Source organism: Triturus cristatus, chromosome 8 (assembly GCF_964204655.1).
Source record: "Triturus cristatus chromosome 8, aTriCri1.1, whole genome shotgun sequence".
NCBI lineage: Eukaryota > Metazoa > Chordata > Amphibia > Caudata > Salamandridae > Triturus > Triturus cristatus.
Window position 1 is genome coordinate 561,553,846 of NC_140591.1, and position 20,292 is coordinate 561,574,137.

General features: G+C 50.2%; 1 protein-coding gene across 2 annotated transcripts in view; it reads right to left on the bottom strand.

Moving 5' to 3' along the window:
- The window catches only part of PCDH9 (protocadherin 9), a 378,650-nt gene extending 373,205 nt beyond the window's left edge, over positions 1-5,445 (bottom strand). The window contains exons 1-2 of one of the 2 annotated variants that reach the window (XM_085621990.1): positions 4,499-5,445; positions 473-3,656 (exon numbers count right to left, since the gene is read on the bottom strand). In XM_085621990.1, the coding sequence (XP_085478116.1) occupies positions 473-3,520 (3,048 nt within the window). In that variant the 5' untranslated portion in view covers positions 3,521-3,656; positions 4,499-5,445. Of the gene's footprint in view, positions 1-409; positions 3,657-4,498 lie in introns of those variants that run through there. The other variant, XM_085621991.1, reaches the window with a different exon arrangement.
- Between the last annotated feature and the right edge of the window lie 14,847 nt (positions 5,446-20,292).

A 20,292-nucleotide genomic window follows, 5' to 3' on the forward strand; every position in this document is an offset into this window, starting at 1 on the left:
CAACTCGCACCTGTTTCACTACCTTAGCTCTGGTCTCCATCACAAACCCAAACTGAGTTTGAGCTGCACGTGTGGTTGGACTGTAACTGAGCCGGCACACACCTGACACGAGCATGGTTAATACTGCTAGCTTTCAGTTACCTGGAATGCCTTCTAGATTCACCTTAGTTCACCCTAGGGCTCTGCGGGACACTGTGTCATACATCATTTTTGGTACATTGCATTCACAGTTCATAGTGTACTTTTATACTGAGCAACTCTTACAAACTTGCAGTTATGACAGAATCCTCCAGAAAGCTTTAGAAAAGAGCGGAAAGTGGGGTGCCAGGGGGCTGCATTCTTTTCCTTTCTCCAATATATACATATAGACTAAACCAAAGTGGATGCAAAGAAAAGGGGTACTGGCACTTCAATACTGGTTGAGGGGGCACTTGTATGCAGTACTTAGAGACCAGTAAAAGTGCTCGTTTACCTGTCTGCTGTGCAGGGGCCCCTTGGCCTTGAAGCCGCCCTGGGAGCTGCACTCTGAGGCACTGAAGTGGTCTGAGCTAGTGGAAGAGCGCTTGGAGAGCGTGTCACAGCCCCCCACAAACGTGTTGTCCAGAGGCAGTTCCTGGATAGCATGGTGCTTCTTCACCGAGGCCGGTGTGCTGTCAGCCTTGAGGTGGAAGGCGGCCTGTGGGGAGGCACTCTTGTAGTGCTTGGCCAGGTCCGGGCTGGCGGGCGGTTTGAAGGTGCTGCTGGGTGGCGCTGCGCCCCACTCGAAGCGGCCGATGCTCTGCTCCTCCAGCTCGGCAGGGAGGCTGCTGACAGTGCCATTGATGGGCTCGCGGGCCACCCCGTCTGCCTTGGCCTCCTCAATGGTGACAAAGTTAAGCAGCGAACTCTTGGGCGCCTTGCGCTTCCTGCGCTTCTTCTTCTTGCCCTGCTTGTTCTCCTGGTGCGGGGACATCCACTCGGCACCCTGCTTGCTGCGCTGAGCCGCCTTAAAGCGCGAGGCATGGCGGCAGCGCAGCAGCACAGTCACAAAGATGACCACGAGCACCACCATGGCTCCAGCCACAATAGCTATCATGAGCGTAAGGTAGTCCTCATTCTGATAAGACTCACTGGCACCACCAATGGTCCTGTCCAGTGGGGTTTCTAGGGTGCGACGGATCATCTCCTGTATCAGCGATGCGTTGCTCGCCGTCTCATTCACATATAGGAAGACCATGACCAGTGTGTGCAGGGCCCTGGGGTAGCCAAAATCACTAATATTGACTACCAGGCGGTGAAGGCCCAGATCAGCAGCACTGGGCTTCTCCTCCAGGGTGATGTTGCCTGTCACCGGGTCAATGCGGAAGAGGCCCCGCTGGTTGCCACTTACAATACTGTATTTGAGTTCAGCGTTCATGCCCGTATCACTGTCCACTGCAAAGACCTCAGCTACCACAGAACCAGGGATGCTGGATAATGGTACAAGTCGGAAAGAGGTGTTGGAAGGTGGTGAAAGCACTACTGGGCTGTTGTCATTCACATCCATAATATTGATGGTGACCCGGGCAGCTGAGGAGCGTGGGGGGCGCCCACCATCCACAGCCCTCACATCAAAGGTGTATGAGCCTTGCTGCTCCTTGTCAAAGGACACATTGGACTTGATGACCCCAGAGTAGGGGTCCAGAACAAAGTTGTCATTGTCATTGAGCAGGGACAAGGTGACAGCCCGGTTCTCGCCGGCATCAGTGTCAGTGACAGTGATCACACCCACTGTGCTGTACTTTGGCAGGTTCTCAGACACAAAGAAGTGGAAGTGGTTATGAGTGAACTTGGGACTGTTGTCATTTTCATCCAGAACTGTGACAATGACGGCAGCCTGACTCTGCAGGGGTGGGGTGCCCCCATCACGGGCCGTCACTGTGAAGATGAACCTTTCCTGTTCCTCGCGGTCCAGTACCCGGGATGCCGTAAGCACGCCTGTGCGCCGATCAAGCTCAAAGAAGGATGCATTGGGTCCCAGCTGGTAGACCAGCTCTGCATTCTTGCCACGGTCCTCATCAGTGGCTGTGATGGTGGTCAAGTAGAGGCCACGTCGGTTGTTTTCAGAAACTGAGAGCTCAATGACTGGTTGGCTAAAGATCGGCGGGTTATCATTCTCATCTTCCAACTCCACTCGAACAAGGGCAGAATGGTTCAAGCTGGGCTTGCCTGTATCAGCTGCCACGATCTTAAAGCTGAACTCCTTGGTCCCCTCGTAGTCCAGTGGGGCAGAGGTCTCCAGCAGGTACTGGTTGTCATAGACAGCCTTGAGATGGAATGGCACCTCCTTCTCAATGAAGCATATCACTTTGCCATTGACATCTGTGTCCTTGTCTGAGACTGTGATCAGGGCGATCTTGGTGTTGATGGGATCCTTCTCAGATAGGTACACAGTGCCATTGATGGGGGTGATGATGTACCTTAGATCTATGTTGGGTGGGTTGTCATTCACATCAGTCACGTTGATGGTCACTGTGGCTCTGGCTGGTGTAGAGCTGCCATCTGTGGCCATCACAGACAGCTTGTGCACTGAAGTCTCTTCTCGGTCGAGAGGCCTCTGCACTGTGATCAGGCCGGAGCTACTATTCAAGGCAAAAAGTTTCTGCGTGGCTGGGGTGACAGTGGCGCCAAAGATGTAGCGGATTTCAGCATTGTTGCCAATGTCTGCATCTGTGGCATGCAACTGGATAACTGAGGTGCCCGGTGGTGCAGTCTCAGGAATGTGCACCTCTATCTGGCTCTCCTTGAAAACAGGCCTGTTGTCATTCACATCACTCACTGTGACCTGCAGGATAGCTGTGCTGGATTTTTGAGGGTCACCCCCATCTTGAACCTTGATTTTCATCACATAGGTGTCCTTCTGCTCCCGGTCCAGGCTCTGCTGCACAATCAGCTGTGGCCACTTCTCACCTTCCGGGGTCTCCACAATATCCAGCCCAAAGACACTCTGCCCGTTGAGCAGCTCATAGTGCTGTACGCCATTGTCTCCCGTGTCGGGGTCAGCCGCAGAGGGGATGGGGAAGCGACTATTGATCAGGGTGTTCTCAGGGATGGAGATGTTAATCACAGTTGAGGGGAACATAGGTGCATTGTCATTGGTGTCTTTCACGATAATTTTGATTTTAATGAGCCTAAAAAAGTCATTGGGCATGATGACAACTTCTAGCTCAAAGAAGCACTCGTTCTCTTCTGAGTAGGCAGCCCCCGGGCAAAGCTTCTCCCGGTTGATCTTGGTGGAGGTGGTGAAGATCTCCCCAGTGCTGCTGGTCACTTTCACCAGGGGAGCATCGCCTTCCTTGGACACCAGCTTGTAATACAGGCTGGCGCTGGTGCTCGTGGCAGCATTGATGTGGGAGATGTTCAGATCCTTTGGTATGTTGCCTATGGGAAAGTTTTCAGGCATCTCCTCCCGGATGGTGTAGATAAGTTCGTGGGCAATAGCTGAGTCCAGCCTCAAGCAGGCAATGAGGGCAGCAAACAGATAAAAATCCCTTAAATCCATGGTGCGGGTAGTTCCTTCTTCTGACAGGTGCCAGGGCTCACAGGTTCCCGCGGATGTGTGCTCTGGCGAGTGCAGGCGATGGGGTGCTTGGACTGCAGGACCGTTCAACACTCATGTCTAGTCGAGAAGTCAGCGGCTGTCAAAAGATGCACACAGACATCATTGTGTTATTGTCTATTACATTGTATACGCCCAGACATCACAGCATAAATGTGCAGTTCAAAGTGGAAAAAATAAAGTTTTCCTATGCTAGGTTTTGCATGTATCCACACACAAAATAAATGTGAACATATGTAAGCCACGCACACACACTCACACTTTCTCCATTGCTTGTCCGCAACTATCGCCTGCACTGATCTGAGGCTAATGCACAGGCATCAGGATTATCTGCACGTCCGGCCAATGAAATTAAGTACTTTCCTGATTAACTGCAGCCGTAGTTTCCCCACGTCCCTCTCTAATCATCCCTTGCACATTGTACTGTTCATTTGCATCACACATTCCCCCTCCGGTTTAATGGCTGCAACAAAATATCTTTTAGCTGCCTATCAGCGTGCTTCCTAACTGCACTGTCAGCTGCCTAGCAAAATGTGTTGTGTCCCCCCCTCCCCCCGCAGCCCCCTACCGCCCGAATACACACACGCACTGGATGTATGTGCTCCCCGAGACACAACCCCCCAGTCGTCTGGCAAGCCGGGCTACAAAGGCGTGGGGCTGGCCGGTGGACGCGCGGCAGCCACTCCGGTTCTACAACTGAGGGCAACGCCAGGAAGCAACGTTGAATGCAGCCACCGCCATGCGGTGCCCCAGACTTGAAACCCCCGGCCACGATAACGCATCATTCACGTACAACTTAAGTCGACTCGATACTACGGGGGCATTTGGGGCCGGGGATGGCAGGGGGGCGCGAGACTCACGGCTGCCATTCACATGGGCGCAAAGCTGCACATAACAGATCAAAAACAAGCAGGCACTTACCACAAATCTCCCTTTCTGACGTGTCTGAGCAGCTACCTCGATGGAAGGACTGCAGTGTAAGAGCCTGGCAGGTACCAGCAGGGACGGTTCATCTGGCGTGGACGGTATTTTTTAGCTGCCGTTTTACAGAGGTGCAAAGGCTTCCGGCTCCTGTCAGGGTGGAAGCGGCCAGTTTTGCCACACACTAATCTCGTCTGCAAGAGTCAGTGTGGGAAGCTCGTGTCTTGTGAATAGTTCCAGGCGAGTAGTGCTGGTGACAAGGTTGCAGGCAGAGCCTAGTTGGTGATCTTTGACAAACACGCACATGCATCGCTGGTGCCCCCATCCCCCAGAATTCACATATGCAAATAAAAAGAGCAGTATCCCGGGTCGAATGTAAACATGTATATGGAAGTGTTCAACTTTGCAAACTGGCCCTTTTCCTGGCACAGGCAACTGCAGCTAAGACGAGCAATCTGTCCCAGCCCATATGGCAGGAACTGATTCTTCAGATATCAGTTCTGGAAAAGCATCAAAAACCGCTTCAGACAGATAAAAAGCAAGAGAAAGGCAGAAAGGTTCCGTCCAACTATAATGTGCTTTCCAACTCCAAGCCAAAATGCCATTTAGTGGTCCCATTTAATGAATCTCTCCACATTGTTTTGTCAGTTCGGCGACTGCGGATATTGCCTCAGGTGAGTAGAAAACAGGCCACCAAAATTATATATGTGGGAAGTAAGATACAAATCCTGAGAACAGGTGCCTTTTTAATGATTCCGAGGTGTGCATCCCAGACGGCACTGCAAGCAATCCCCAGCCCTGTGCACGGGCGAAGTCCGCAACTTCCTGTCAGAGCAAGACGTGTGCATCCTCGCGCCTGGGTGTAGAGGAGGCAGCAGAGTAATCCATAGAGGTGCCGGTGACTGCTGGGAGCCGCGCTGGGAAGATGCTTTTCCTCCCTCTCACACTCCCTGCTCTCAACTGCATTTCTTGATATAACTCTGAATAAACCCAGAGAGAGGGCAGGAGCAGAGACGTAGTCACGCCTTCTCTCCCTTCTCATTGGTCTTCTGCGGGTAGCCGGTGACCGGCTGTGCCGCAACTGCCAATCAAAAGTGAGAGGGCAGGTGAGGATTCTGTACCCGCCTCCCGGTCCTCGCGGATTGGTCGGAGCCGCCGTCTTTCAAGTTTGGAGAGTTTGACAGCTAGTCTGCCTGCTGCTGCATCCTTAATGGAGCCGCCAGAGCCGCGGCGACCTCTGCTCACGCTGCTCCTCCGCAGCCGCAGGGGCTGGCGGTAGCACTGGGCTTAGAGCCGCTGCCGCAGGGCTGGTGGGCTATGAAAGGATCATGGGTTGGGGCGGAAGCTCTGCTGTGGAGACGTACCAAGGAGAATCAAGAGCCCAGAAAATATGTATATGTAGGACACAGGAGAATAATGGAAGCAGAGCAGAATATGTGCAAAATACAAGAGTTTTATTAGCACCTTCGAATAATAACGTGTAGATTCATATAGCGTTCACACTGCACCTTTATAGTTTCTAGGCGTCGAAGTGTTATTGTTACTACATTTAATGGGACCCGATTTACCGACACTGGAAGGTTGGACAGCTCAATTGGCCATGCCGGATTCGAACTTGAGGATGAAAGCGTAAAAGTCAACAGCCCCATCAAACTCGACCCATCTAACCTAAAGAGCATTGGTCAAGTTGCACACAGGAAATTCCTGTGAAACCTACTCCACAATATACAAGCAACATACAAGAACAAACATGGTAGTTTGAGGAACAAAGCCCTTTGAACACACAAGTCACCCATGGAAATCTGAGAGACAATGTTTATGTAAAACATAGGATACACACAGGGCCCCTATTTGGCGTGGGCGAGCTGGGCCCGGGCCCAGGGCGCAAAGCTTGCGAGGGGCGTAAGGAGGTATCTGCGCTAACGTCCAGCAAACAGCAGCGCCCCTCTTACTAGGCTCCAATGGTTCAGATGAAACGGATTTGTAATCATTTTTGCTTGCTGAGGGTGCCGTTTCACACCCATTTACACCCCTCCCATCTCCTTCTCACCCCTGTCACCACACACCAACAGCCGCACTAACAACTTCGCACCAGCGTGATAGAGCTAAGCTGTGCGTGAATCAGGATAGTTGGAGGCGGAGCCGAGATGTTTGTGTTCAGAGGACAGTCGCTGCTTTGATGTAATCAGCGTACTCACTGTCCTATGAAAACAAAATGTCCCACCTGTGGCTTCATTTTATTCACACACAGCAGCGAGGGCGTCAGCTTTCTTTGCGTCAGGGCAAATCCGGCTCTGGATTCACAGGAACACATAAGAAGAAACGTATGAGCACGTATGTGCTGCACAGAAACTCCAGGATCTTATCAGTTGGTTTCGTCTGTCCCACAGGAACAGGCCTGGGTACCTAGGAGCAATGTGTATATGGCACACCATGAGCGGCTTATTAAGTCCACTGAGAAATGGACGGGAAACATACACGATGAGCACGTATAAAACATGTGGCGTTACATACATGCAACATTCGAGTCCACATTATTAAACATACGGTGTCTATCCGTGTAATTTTTAGGGAAAGGTTTAAATTAGTGTACAATGTTATTCAAAATTACCCAGAATGCCTTGGAAATCTATTGGGAAAACCCGTGGACAATATGACAGGAATAGAGTCGGTCCTCTAGCGATGGACGGATGTCATTTACGTGGGAGCAGTGTCAATCTAACACATGTGTGATAATCAGTCAGCAAAGTCTGCACCACCAACGGGCTGGAATGCACTTTACACCAAACTCTGCGTAATAATACAGAGCAATATCCAGGTGATAAACACCGTAAGGGAGTGTGGACGCGCATCGAGCAGTAGCAAGCATTAGCATCTTGGTGGCAGTGCCCAAGGAATTAATTGGGGGCATCAGTTCCATGTTCCATAAAGAGGTGAGCAATGTAACCAGTGGCGAATGGACTTGCACGAGCGATGGACAGGGGTGTGATTGCTCTCAAGATCACAGATATGGGTAGGCATGGCCACCTAGTTAATGAGAGCAGGTAACTTAGTGGAATACATAAGGATCGCTGGGGACATACGCCTATGCATCGACCATACAGGGGCAGAGGGGTGTCCTATAGCTCAGTGACCATAGAGCACACAGGAACAGGAAGCTTGGCGGAATATTGGACGTAAATGCAAGGTGTCCACGTGCCACCGACGAGCAAAAGCCGTTAGCGCCCTCACCGCTTTACAGTACCCAAGGGGGCGGTTGTGTCTGTGACGGAAACGATGATGGGCGAGTCTACAACTACGTAGAAACAATGTCACGTATTACAAGGGGGCGTGCAGAGCAACCAGCACGCGGTCTTCACGCGCCCTCGGAGGCACCTCGAGTACACGAGTGAAAGATATCAGTGGTGGAACGCGGTCAGTGGCCGTAAGCCCCGGACGGGTGTTAAACACGGCATATTAAGATGCACAGATCTACGACCCGTCGGCATACAACGCCAAAGGCGCGTTCTAAACAACATGCCCGGTATAAGAGCAACACATGGGGTGAGTGAAGACAGGCAAAAACTGCAGCACATTAACTGTATTAAACATACACAATGCGCTGACTGTGAAAATACGGACATCTGCATTAATCATTAGGTTCGGCCGCAGGGCTGTCTGCAGCGTCCAGTGGACCTGCGTCCGTACAAATAAAGCCAAGGACACGGGATTGGTTAGAAAGACATATATGCCCGTGTGACTATCATAGATCTATGTGCTCACGTGTGCAGGAGTTTTGAACGTGTGCCGGGGTCTACGGGCACGCGTGTGTGCAGACAGCAGGCTGTCTCTAGACTGCTACTTGGTGTGCCCGGGTCTCCATGCACGCCTGTGTGCAGACAGCACCGCTTCCCCTGCTTGCTGCTTGGTGTGCCCGGTCTCCAGACACGCCTGTGCGCAGACAGCACCGCTGCCCCTGCCTGCCTGCTGCTTGGTGTGCCTGGTCTCCAGACACGTCTGTGTGCAGAAAGCACCACTGGCCCTGCCTGCTGCTTGGTGTGCCCGATCTCCAGACACGCCTGTGCGCAGACAGCACCGCTTCCCCTGCCTGCTTCTTGGTGAGCCCGGTCTCCAGACACGCCTGTGCGCAGACAGCACCGCTGCCCCTGCCTGCTGTCTGTTGTGAGAGCTGGGAGCTCTCCCCGCTCTTGCTGGTGCTGAACTGTAAGGCAGGGCTTCCGAGTGCGCGGCGTGCGTCTCTCGGAACTGCATCGCCAGTGACGTGCTGGGAAGCATCAGGGAAAGGAGAATCCCGCCAGGCTGCGACTAGGAGCCGAGCTGGGGACCCAGGCAGGGAAGGGGAGCCAGCAGCGCGTGCTCACGGAGAAGAAGGCGACCATTTCCCGCCGGCGGTGTGCGTGCCCGGGGCGACTGACTGTGTGCATATAGATGTGTGCGTGCATGTGCGCGTTTGAGTCAATGCACACCTTTGTGTTTATGACGGGTTGCGCACCCGTTTTGTGTGTGAATGCTGTTGTCTATTTGTGTGTACGTTTTGTGAGTGTGTATTAGGGAGCGCGCAATAGCATGTCGTTGTATACATATCGCGTGTGAGTACACCAGTATGTGAGTCTGGCTGTGTGATACTGCGCAGATAGGAGCTTCCGGCCCCTCACACTCCAGATGCTGGGAGTGTTCTATGCCCGAGGTCCTTCACGCCACTTGGCTCCCGCGAGGTTTTGGAAACAGAGAACCAGGGTCGCCTACACCGAGGGAAGGTGTGAGAACGAAGTCGAGCTACGCGAGGACTCGGATACACCGCCCCCAGCACTGCTCCGGGACAGGAGGCTGCTCTCCGCTCCTGAGCTCCACCTCGTCTCCTTCTTTGTTAGATCACAACAGTCCAACTCTTCTGCTCGCTGCTGAGTATTTTTTGCCTCCATGATCTGCCCGCTGCTCCCCCGGTTCTCACTGTCCTACCACAAAAGTGTCAATTCGCCCCTTAGATCCACGCCTACCCCTCTCCTCAAACTTGACTCTCCTTGTGATTATCCTTCCTTCCCTGCATTCCTCTTCCCCTCTATGTGTCTTTGACCTTTGAAACAGCTTATAATCTCCCAGTAGTGCAGCAGGTTACCAGGCTATCGTGACTTCTGCTCGCGTCCCCATTCACCCGGCTGGGGAGAAGTGGCGGCGGAAATGCATCGATGCTCCCTTGCCCTGAACTAGTTTCCAAAGGCTGCAACGGAGGGGAGGGGGGGGGGGGGGGGGCAGTGGGCGGGTTTGTACGCCTTGCGGGTCCACATACTTCATTGCACGTTTTCAGGTCAGTGTCCGATTCACTCATCTCTGGAGGTCATCAATGACGCAATCCTCCCCCCGCCCCCGGATAAGAACCGCCTTGAGGGTTATCGCACCGGCGGGCACTGCAGATATTCAAAGTGGCGAATGTAATCTGCAAATATCCACACAAATTGGTGAAATATTTTCACTTCTGGATTTAGTGTTTATTCGGCCATTACATACGACGCTGCGCGTGACAGAAATAGGGTAAACAGGGAGAGCGGCTTGACACATTCATCAGCTATGGTCAACATTCCTTAAGACACGGGGAGCTTGGGATGATACTTGTCTTAAAACTATTTCATTTTCCAGTGCGAATAATGTTTATCTCACAACCATTCAGTTGCTACTTTGTTTCAGAAAGTCTGTTTCATACAAGTCAGCAAAATTCACTCCCCTGTGTTGGGCTACTGGTGTGGGAATCCCTTCCTCTCCACGTCCACAGTGTGAGGCGGGCACATGCCCTATTCTGCAATCTGCACGCAGCAAGCTCTTACATCACACATTTAACACTCAAGGAATAAGGACTTGCCGCCATGCCCTGCTTTTCTGTCTGCTAGGCTGGAGTGCCCAGGTACAGTTTGTCTGGTAAAGTTTATCATAATTGCGGAGAATCTGCTTGAAGGTGGCACATAACGACCCTGAGGAGTACATCGCTGCCAACAGTCGAACAAAAGTCAAAAAAGCCTCAGAACCTCTGTTGAATTTTGAAGTTGATGGAAAATGGAAGCATACATTGAACATCTAGCGTGCAATGTGTCTGAAATATGACTGGAGAAAAGTTATAGCACTCCGTCCATCATTTTATTGTGTTTGCTATGTTTGCCCGCAGTGGGTAGGGTATGCCCCGACGTGGGTCCCTTGCTCACTTTGCCACTGGATTCAAGCTAGCCTTGGTGATATGGGGTGGTGCCCTGAAACGGTCCCAGGATGCTGGTTTCTGGTCCAGGGAGGAACTGGTCTGGCAGTTCCCACAAGGAGCAGTATCAAGACGAATTTGCATATGGCTGGTTCCAAACTGGAGTGGCTAAGTGAGCAAAATAACGATGATGGATTCAACCCAGATCTCTTGACTGGGGTTGAGTGTCTGAAAAGAATCCGTGCTCCACCCATCATCTTATTGTGTTTGCTATAACTGGAGCTCAACATAGTACTGCAAGACAATGACTCACTCTGGACATATATAAACGGCATCGCCACCTGTGTCTAGCTCCAGACTGCTCCACAATCTATGGCAGTCGGCATCTTGTACGCTTCACTTCACTTTCGTCGCCACCTTTAACTGTGCATATCCAGCTAATGCCTTGTTGCTAGCTTGATGTTGTTTCAGTGCATTTTATATAGGAGGCAAGTTAGGGTGACCAGACGTCCCGGTTTTCTCCAGACGGTCAAGGTTTTTCATGAAGTGTCCACGTGTCCCGACACTTTCCTGCAAACTGAATAAATGTCCCGGTTTTTAGATAGCGGATGGGATGAGCACAGAAATGTCCCGGTTTTTGAGCAGTGGCTGAGTGGACACTGGTGTTCAAAAGATGTGCGCATCTGGATGTCACTCCAGATGAAGGTGTTGTGGGAAGGGAAATCCTTTAAAAAGAGACATTTTCTCTTGGGATTTCCCTACTTTTTCTAAAATGTAGCAAGAATGTACTTATGCCCGCCATTGTGGCAACAGCGTGTCCGAACCGCCAGCATGACCCTGTTCAATGGAGTCAGAGGTCACTGCCTGCACCAAGATCCAGTGACTCACCAGTGTAAACTGTAGTCCTACTTCTATGTTTATGACATGTCCCAGTTTTTTGTTTTGGGAATCTGGTCACCCTAAGGCAAGTGCTACTGCAGGGAACTTCACATAGGCTTAGTTGCACTTTTCAATGCACTGCCATTTTACCTTGCACATTCTTGTTTCATTGAGGACAATGTTTAAATAGATCATTATGAGATGCACGGTGGTCGGAAGTAGGGTGCAGAGAAACCAACCAACAATTCTACTGGGCTCAAGGAGCCCGTCCGACCGTTGGTTGGAAAGTAATTACCTAAAATGTGGCAGTGCATGCTCAGGCACCCCCATAGGGATTACAACTTCCCTTTCAGACAGCCTTTCTATGGTGGCCGACCGCCATAGAAAGACTGTCAGAAATGGATTTTGGGGGCCCCAAGCAGGGCTTCTGCCCTGTGGCCTCTGCCGCCAAACATCCATGCATTGTGTAGCAGGTACCGCATGGTGCCTGCCAAACAGTGCATGGATGTTTAAAAAGTGTATTTTTCCTATTGCGGCTTGTGCTGTGGCTCGCAGCACAAACCGCTATAGGAAACATATACTTTCCAAGCGCCGTGAAGGTGGTCGCATCGTAATTTGGGAAGCGGGACCTCCAACTCCTTGTCAGGCGGTCCCGTTTCCGACATGATGCCGGTCGGACGCTCGTCTGACCGGCATTATAATGAGGCACTTTGTGTTTTCAATCTTTCAGTTTGCCATGCTTCAGTAGGGAAGACTCATGACTGCTCAGGTGCCTGTCAGTGGCGGTTGGTGGATCATAAACGAGTGGGGCAAAAAGCTGAGATCAACGTTGAAGGAGCAAGTGAGTATAGCAAGCAAGTCAAAGTGAAAGATGAGTTTTCAGTGGTAGTGTCATCGCCGGCAAATTTTTAATTTTTTATATCAATATGTTCAAATGGTGCATTGAAATTATAGCATACATTTCAAGAAAACTTGGTGCAAAATTTTGAATTTTGAATAAAGTGAGTTCAAATGGTATATATTACAGAAAAAAGTATCAAGAATAAAGGGATTGGGAGGGGGCATGACCAAACTGGATGATGGCTCACACATCATCTTCACACACTGCACATAGCTCTGTACATGCACCCGAGCTTCACACACTGTATACAGGTCTGAAAATGTAAGCAAACTTCACACACAGCTTGGTAAATGCACCCCAGCTTCACACACTGTATGCAGGTCTGAAAATGTAAGTACACTTCACACACATCTCTGTAAATGCACTGTAGCCATGCTCAGCATCAGTACCACTGCTCAAGGACTAACATGCTGGCACAGCTCATCTAATGCACCTAAAAAATCCTATTTTGCACCCAGTGATACTGAGGCCCAGGAAAAAACCAAGCATTCATGTCAGTTTTGGCTTGTAACCCTTGTTGATTCAGAACATTATCTACCCTCGCATATAGACCTCTAGATAGACCTAAAAAATGTGTGAGCTCCTTTGTTATGCAGTACCTATTTTATTATAATTTTGGGAAAGAAGGTCACAGGTGTGCAGTGTGGGACTTAACATGGAATGTGCAGTTGACTGTAAGTTGCTCATGTTGTTAGAAGGAGAACTACTGAGAGAGATGCCTATGAGGAGGAAAAAGAGTCACAGGAAAGAGGAGTCAGAAGGACGAGGGAATGACATTCCCTTTCTTTCTCATACATAGACAGCTACCAACAGACATATACACACCTCAACAGTGACTATTTGTGTCACAACTCAGCTATTATTTGGTTACTATTGATTTGCATTGATGTTGGGACTCATCTACAAACCTGTCAGCTCAGCCACTGGTATTCAGGAAATTTGTGCAGTTTGCTGTAATCTGAGGGTGGGAGAGGGTCTAGTTATGTTATGTTATGTTAAAAAGATTTGTAAAGCGCATATATGCCCAAGGGTTTCTCAGAGCTGAAAGAGTTAGTCACAGAGCAGAGAGAGTATGGGTAAGTTTAATGGTACTGCTGAAAAGTCCATGTCTTCAACATTTTTCTGAAACTGGATTCAGCTTCCAAAAATCTTAGTTCATGTGGCAGTGTGTTCCATGGCTGAGGTGCCAGATGTTAAAAAGATCTGCCTCCCCATTTTGTTATTTGGTTCTTGTAGTTCTGAGGAGACGTTCTTGATGTGATCTTAGACATCTGTTAGGGACATATGGCACAATCATGTCTCTGATTTTACGGGGACCTCTGTTGTTTATTACTTTGTGGGTCAAGCAAAGTGTCTTATATTTAATCCTGCATCAATTGGTAACCAGGGGAGCAATTTCAAATGCTCCCCCACTGGTTCTTGGATTGGAAACTTACACAAGAGCCTAGGTGCAGCATTCTGCACAACTTGAAGTTGTTTGAGGACATATTTTGGGGCCCCTAAGTAAAGAGAATTACCATAATCAAGACGTGAGGTCCCCAATGCATGTATTACTGTTTTCCTTAAGTGTTTTGGAATCAGCTCCAGTACCTTTCGGAGCATGCTGAGTAATCCGAAGTATGAGCCAGCCAGTTTTTTTTCTTGTGGTTCCATTGTGGGTTCATTATCCATCCAGATTCTGAGATTCTAGATAGAAGAACTCAGAACTGGCGGGTTCCCCATACAGCTTGGCCACCTGGACAAAGGCCTGGGGACCGATTTGCTTCCAAGAATCATCAGCTCTGTCTTGTCCTCATTTATTTTTAGGCAACTGCTTGTCATCCACTCCATCACCTTTTTCAAACATGGCACCAGTTGGTCAGAATCCAGGTTTGTTCCAGTATCAAACGAGACCACCAGCTGAATATCATCGGGGTACGAGACAATGGGTATGCCAAACTCCTGGACAATGTCAGCCAGCGGATGCATATAGATATTGAACCATGATGAACTGAGCAAGAAGCCCTGCGGCACCCCACATATCAGCGGCATCTTATCAGAGAAGTAGCTGGATTCCATGACTTGGAATGATCTGTCCTTAAGGAAGGATAACAGCCAATCTAAGGCTTTGTCCTCTGTCACAATCTCCCTGAGTCTCTTTAGCAAAATGATATGATCCACGGAATCAAATGCCACGCTCAGATCTAGGAACAATATTGTGGCTGAGCTACCTTGGTCTAGAGTGCTTTTGAGTTCCTCCGAGACTGCCAATAGGCCAGATTCCATGCTATTCTGTGCACGATAAAACCCATCTGTGTGGGGTGAAGACAATGGTTGCTTTCCATGAAATCAGACAACATCCCATTTACATGTTTGTCCACAAGCTTGGAACAAATGGTAGGCGTGAGATAGGCCAATAATTTATGGATTCTGATGGGTCTATCTGCTGGTGTTTAAGTAGTGGTCTGATAATTGCGTGTTTCCATAATCTTGGGACTTCCCCTGCCACCACTGAGCGATTAAGGATTTCCGCTATTGACGGGACCATCGACTCCATGGCTTTACATAGAATGTGAGGTGGTGCTGGATCTAGAGGAGATGCAGATTTGATCTTACTCATCAACGTTTGTACTATATTTTCGTTGATGTGTGGGAGGTGGGTCTAGTATGTTTTAGAACTATAATTAGTGGCATGGGGATCTGCACAGCACCTTTTTCCATCTGCCTTGCTGCCTGCTGCAGCCACATACTCTGGTTGCTGCTGGGGGGGGGGGAGAGGACTACCAGCCCCCAGCATCCTTAGTACATCCAGCCCGGAGGCCACGGCAGTGACTGGAGGTGCTGGAGCACCATAAATCCACAAGAGGAGTCTTGCAGCACAGGACGCATGCGAGGCATGCTCAGACGTGGCCTGGGCGAAGACTGGGCCAAGAGTGGGCCCGTCTGTGCCCGTCAGCGCCTGGTTGAGGCTGGGCTGGGCCCACTCTCTTTGTGGCACAGTAGAATTTGGTCCTGCTGCTGTACGTTTGCCCAGGTGAGCCTAAGGTATTTATTTTTTAACTATGGGCAAGGGCAAGATTGCGGGGATGTCTACAACCTCACATTCCTCTGTCACAACTGACAGCATGTTGTTGAGAGCTGTATGAAATTGTGATGGTTGAGTGCAGACTCTCCTTGGACATGGGCCATTCTCTGAGGCAACAAGAAGATGTGGTTGATCATCCTCACCCCCTGCTGATGCTGCAGCCTGCTCATCCCTCCCTGTTATCAGATCATCTATTATTCCTCCGGATGACATTAGGGGTTCTGCTGTTGCGCTAACTAATGCTTCTACCCAGTTAATCTCACCTAAAAGTTTATGTGTGAGCCAGCCTGAGCCTAAAAAGAGGAAACGAGGAGGGATGCATAAGGCACCCACTATAGCATCTTCAATTAAACATCAGTCCTTGTGAAATTCCAGGCAGAGCACACTTTCACCTTGGGTTAAGCCCCACTGTGAGACTCGAGCAGCACAGACACAGACGCTTTCACTTGAAGAAGAACAGGCCCAAGATCTGTCAAATACTAATACTCTGATTACCCAACTAAGTGAGATTCTGGGTCAAAAAAGGAGTCCTATTATAGCATGGCTGGATCGTATAGAAAGACTTTTAATTGGACACCATGAGTCAGTTAAGACACCTAATATTGTGAACACTTCCTGTTCCACACTGCCAAGCCAACCTAGCCATCATCTAATAAGGGTGGATAGTGGCCCCACTATAAGGGATAATGTACAGGGGAACTCTACATGAACAGTTAGAACCCAGCTAAGCAAAGCTAACACTTCGGAGGTACCATCACTCCAACTGAGGACATAGCAACTGAGAGGAGTAGTCATAATGGCTCTTCTAGAGGAGCTTTGGAGTCTACTGTCCATTGTAAAGGCGCATTGAATTTTCCACCAGCAACTGACCCATTTGTGCTGGTACTTGTTGGTGTTCCTCCCTTGAAGATGGGCTTTGTTGAATCTTGGGCCCAACTAAAGAACAAAACTGCTCATTGGCTAAATAGACATAAGTACTTTGATACCAGGAAAGCGGAGAAAATTATAATGGGGCGGAGGGTAGGATGGGTGGGTCAGGGACATAAGGACATTCTAGGTGACTGTGTAGTGGTACATTTTATGTCCCCATTGCTTGTACACAACATTTCGAAACAGCGAGAACTGCCACACCACTCAAACCCCCAGGTTGTGCTGCTACCTCTCGGTTATTTTTATAAACCTGCTGTACCACCGTTTTTTTCAGCCACTTCCCCCTGGGAAATGTACCCATTAACTTGCACAAACAGGTTTGAATTGTTCAACAGTCTGGAAGACGTAGAATGGCTGTCAGTGGATGCAGCCCCTGAGCAGTCTCTGCCCAGCTCTCCCAGGGTTGCTAAGTTTACTTTTGTTTCTCCTCTCCATGAAAGTGCCCCGATAAGAATTGTGAGTTGAAATGTGTCCAGCTCCGCTCCAAGCTATGCTTGCCTGATTGGCTATCATTCATCAAGAGTTATGATATTGTCATGTTGCAGGAGAGATGGGAGGTTGTGCCTTCTCTTATTGATGGGTTTCAATGTTATAGTCTCATGCTACTAAATGGAGCTGCAGTCGAGCAGCCAAAAGGCTGGTAGTGTGGCTGAATAGAGCTCTAGGCGGCCATGTAGATATCTTGGAAACGGCTAGCACTAGTTTTCAGGTGATACGTTGGAGAGCCCATCTTAACCTTCACTTGGTTAACTTTTATAACTGGTTTAGTCAAAATACCCAATCCAAAGTTTTTAGAACTGTCCAACTAATTTACTAAATTATCTGATAAAGTTGTCGCCCTAGGTCACGCCCTGTATTTGTGTCTTGCCAGCAATTTTAATGTTCGTCTCCCTCCATGCCGAAACACTCTAGCCCCCACATAGGGTGGGCTGGATTCAAGAAGCCTGGAGGTGGAGACTACATTAACATCTTTTGACCTAGTGGATGCAATGGAAATTCCAGGGAAGGACATCATCACCCCACCAACCTATAAAGGTAGAGGAACACCCTCTAAAATAGATTATAGGAGATTCTTATGCATGGGCCTGTTGTTCCATCTACCTCTAGCGACCATAATCCTCTTGAGGTTGCCCTCTTACTGGTTCCCAGGAAAATGCATAAGAGAGAGATTGGGACTAGTAATCTTCAACCTTCCACAGATAATCTCAAGTTGATATGGAGAATGCGTAACCTTGACAGAACCCTAGAAGTAGTATTAAAAGAGAATATGAGATTGATGGAAGTCTGTTTGGCAGAAGAGGACACTGCACACCATATTGTGAATGCATTTAGTGATCTCTGCTCTAGTGTCAAAAGACCCCTCCTGTTGGACTTGGCCCTTTTTGCAGGGTCATCCCTGAACTTTTTGCCTTCCTCCTAGTCATTTTTCTGACATGGTGTTGGTGGTTCTAGGACTCTGGGCACTTTAGCACTGCTGCCCAGTGTAAAGTGTGTGTGCTCTCTGTGGTAAACATGGTAAGATTGGTCTACACCTGTATAGCATATTTAATTTACCTGTCAGTCCCTTGTAAAGTGGTATCTCAGATACCCAGGGCCAGTAAATTAAATGCTACGGGTAGGCTTGCAGCGCTGATTGCGCCACCCACCAAAGTAGCCTTTCAAACCTGTCTCAGGCCTTTGCCATCGCAAGGCCTGTGCGCGCAATGTTACTGCCGCTGTGACGTGACATCTAAAGTGTGTGCCACGTCTGTGACCCTCCTTTTACTGCATGTCAGTCCCCCCTACGGTAGGCCCTAGCTAGCCCCATGGGCAGGGTGCATTGTAGGTAAAAGATAAGACATGTACCTTAAGTGTGTGACATGTCCTGGTAGTGACAAACAGCTAATTTGGTTTCTCACTGCTGTGAGGCTGCCCTCTCATAGGAATGCATTGGGAATTCCGTGATAAGTGTTTCAGCGGTAATTCCTGAGGAGCAACGCGGTCAAGTTTGGTATGTTTGGAATAGTAATAAAAAATGCTGTGCAATGGTGTGCGCAGATTTATTATCACCATTTTAGAAATGCCACTTTTAGAAGTTGGCATTTCTGTGTGCTCTGTCTGTGCCTGCCTGATGTGTACTGCATGTCTGGCTCTGGAGTTACAGGGGCTGGTGAGGTGTGTGGCTCCAGGGAGGGCTGGGTGAGTCAGTGCTAGGCTGAGTAGGAGATATGCATTTGGAGTAGTGGGAGGAGTAGTCCCCTGACCATGAATAGGTCTGTGCCTGCCTAGGTGAATGCTGGCCCCCCGTGGTGTGTCTAATGAGCGAGCCCCCACCTGACAAAGGGAAAGAGGAGCCCTGTAAACAAAGTGCTCCAATACCCCCAGAGCCAGTTGGGACTGGTTCGCCTAGCCCTGTGCCAGGGCAGAACAAAGGAAAATGTGGCATAAATATTGGTGCTGTGACCCCATTTGTGTTGTGCTTCCCTGTGCTACTTCGAGATGCTTGCTGCTGCTGGTCCCCAGGAGGAGCCACCATGAGGGACTGCCTCCCTGCTGGAGGGCCCTATGAGCTGGCCTGCCTGGGCCCAGCCCTTTGGACCTTGCTTGAGCGCCTTGTGAGCGCTATATCCTGATTCCCAGACAAGAGGAGCACTGGTGCCTGCAGCGCATTGCTGCGAAGTGCCTGAGAGGGAATCCCGGCGTGGGGATTCCCCCGTGGTCCATGGTTGAGGCGGGGCCCACCCCTCATTTCTGCTTTCCTTTCGTGTTGCTGGGAGGACAAACGGGAGCCCATCCCGCACTGCTGATCCAAAGCGGGAGTCTACATCGCATTGCCGTGGTCCAGGAGTGAGGCGGGAGCCTACCCTGCATTTTTGTGCTCCTTGGAGCGGGAGCCCACCCCGCATTCTGTGCCCCTTGAAGCAGGTGCCTACCCCGTATTGCTGGGCCGAGAAGAATCACTGAGAGCAGCGAAAACGGAAGCCAGGCAGGCTGCCTGGTTGTGGGCGGGGCCGCCTTCAGGGCCCGTGGACCAATCCGGGCGAATGGAACGCTGTGGTGGAAGACAGGCAAAGTTGTTGCCTGGTTGGAGGCGGGGGTCCCTGTGCCGAGGAGAGCCCTGCGTGTTCCATATCTCGTGGTAGGGACCAGAGCCTCGCGGGCTCCCAGCTGAAGTGCGGCACAGGTCCCGGGCGCACAAAGAATAGGGACCGGAGACAGCTCCCAAGCGGGTGAGTGAGCACGGAGCCTGTCAGGCACGCTGTCGGTGCCACCAAGCTGCTGGTGATTTCTGACTGGAGGAGCCCCAGTGAGGGGGGCTCCCCAAAACGCCCTGTTGTGCCTGCTTGCGTGGAAAAGTCCTGGTAGTGGGGCCCTTCGAGGCACATTGTCGGTGCCCGCCCCGCCAAAAGAAGGCCGAGGTGTCTCCAAGGAGCCCCGGTGAGTGGGGGTTGTAATGAGACCATTGTTGGTGCTCCCAGAGCATGATTGGTACTGAGAGTGGTACAGGGAGGGGCCCAGTGAACGGGGCTCCCTAGGCACAGTTAAGAGCCAGTGCTAAGTCTTCTACAGCTGCACCGCAAGAGAGAGCGGGCAGCTGCAACGGTGAGGTATTTTTCTGGATGAGGAAGGGGTGAGTTGCACCCCCCTGCCCCAGTGCACTACACACATTGTTTTTTATGAATTGGCAGCAAAAGGGCCAGTGGAAGGCCCCAGTTACACCCTGACATTTTGGACAGAGGGCATTTGAGCCCCAGAGAAAGGCCAGTTGGCCTGGGGTCAGTTTGGTGATATTGGTAGACCAGTAACAACAAAAAAACGTGGGAGAAGGTCCAAGGGAAAGATTTTAAAGACCAGCAGGT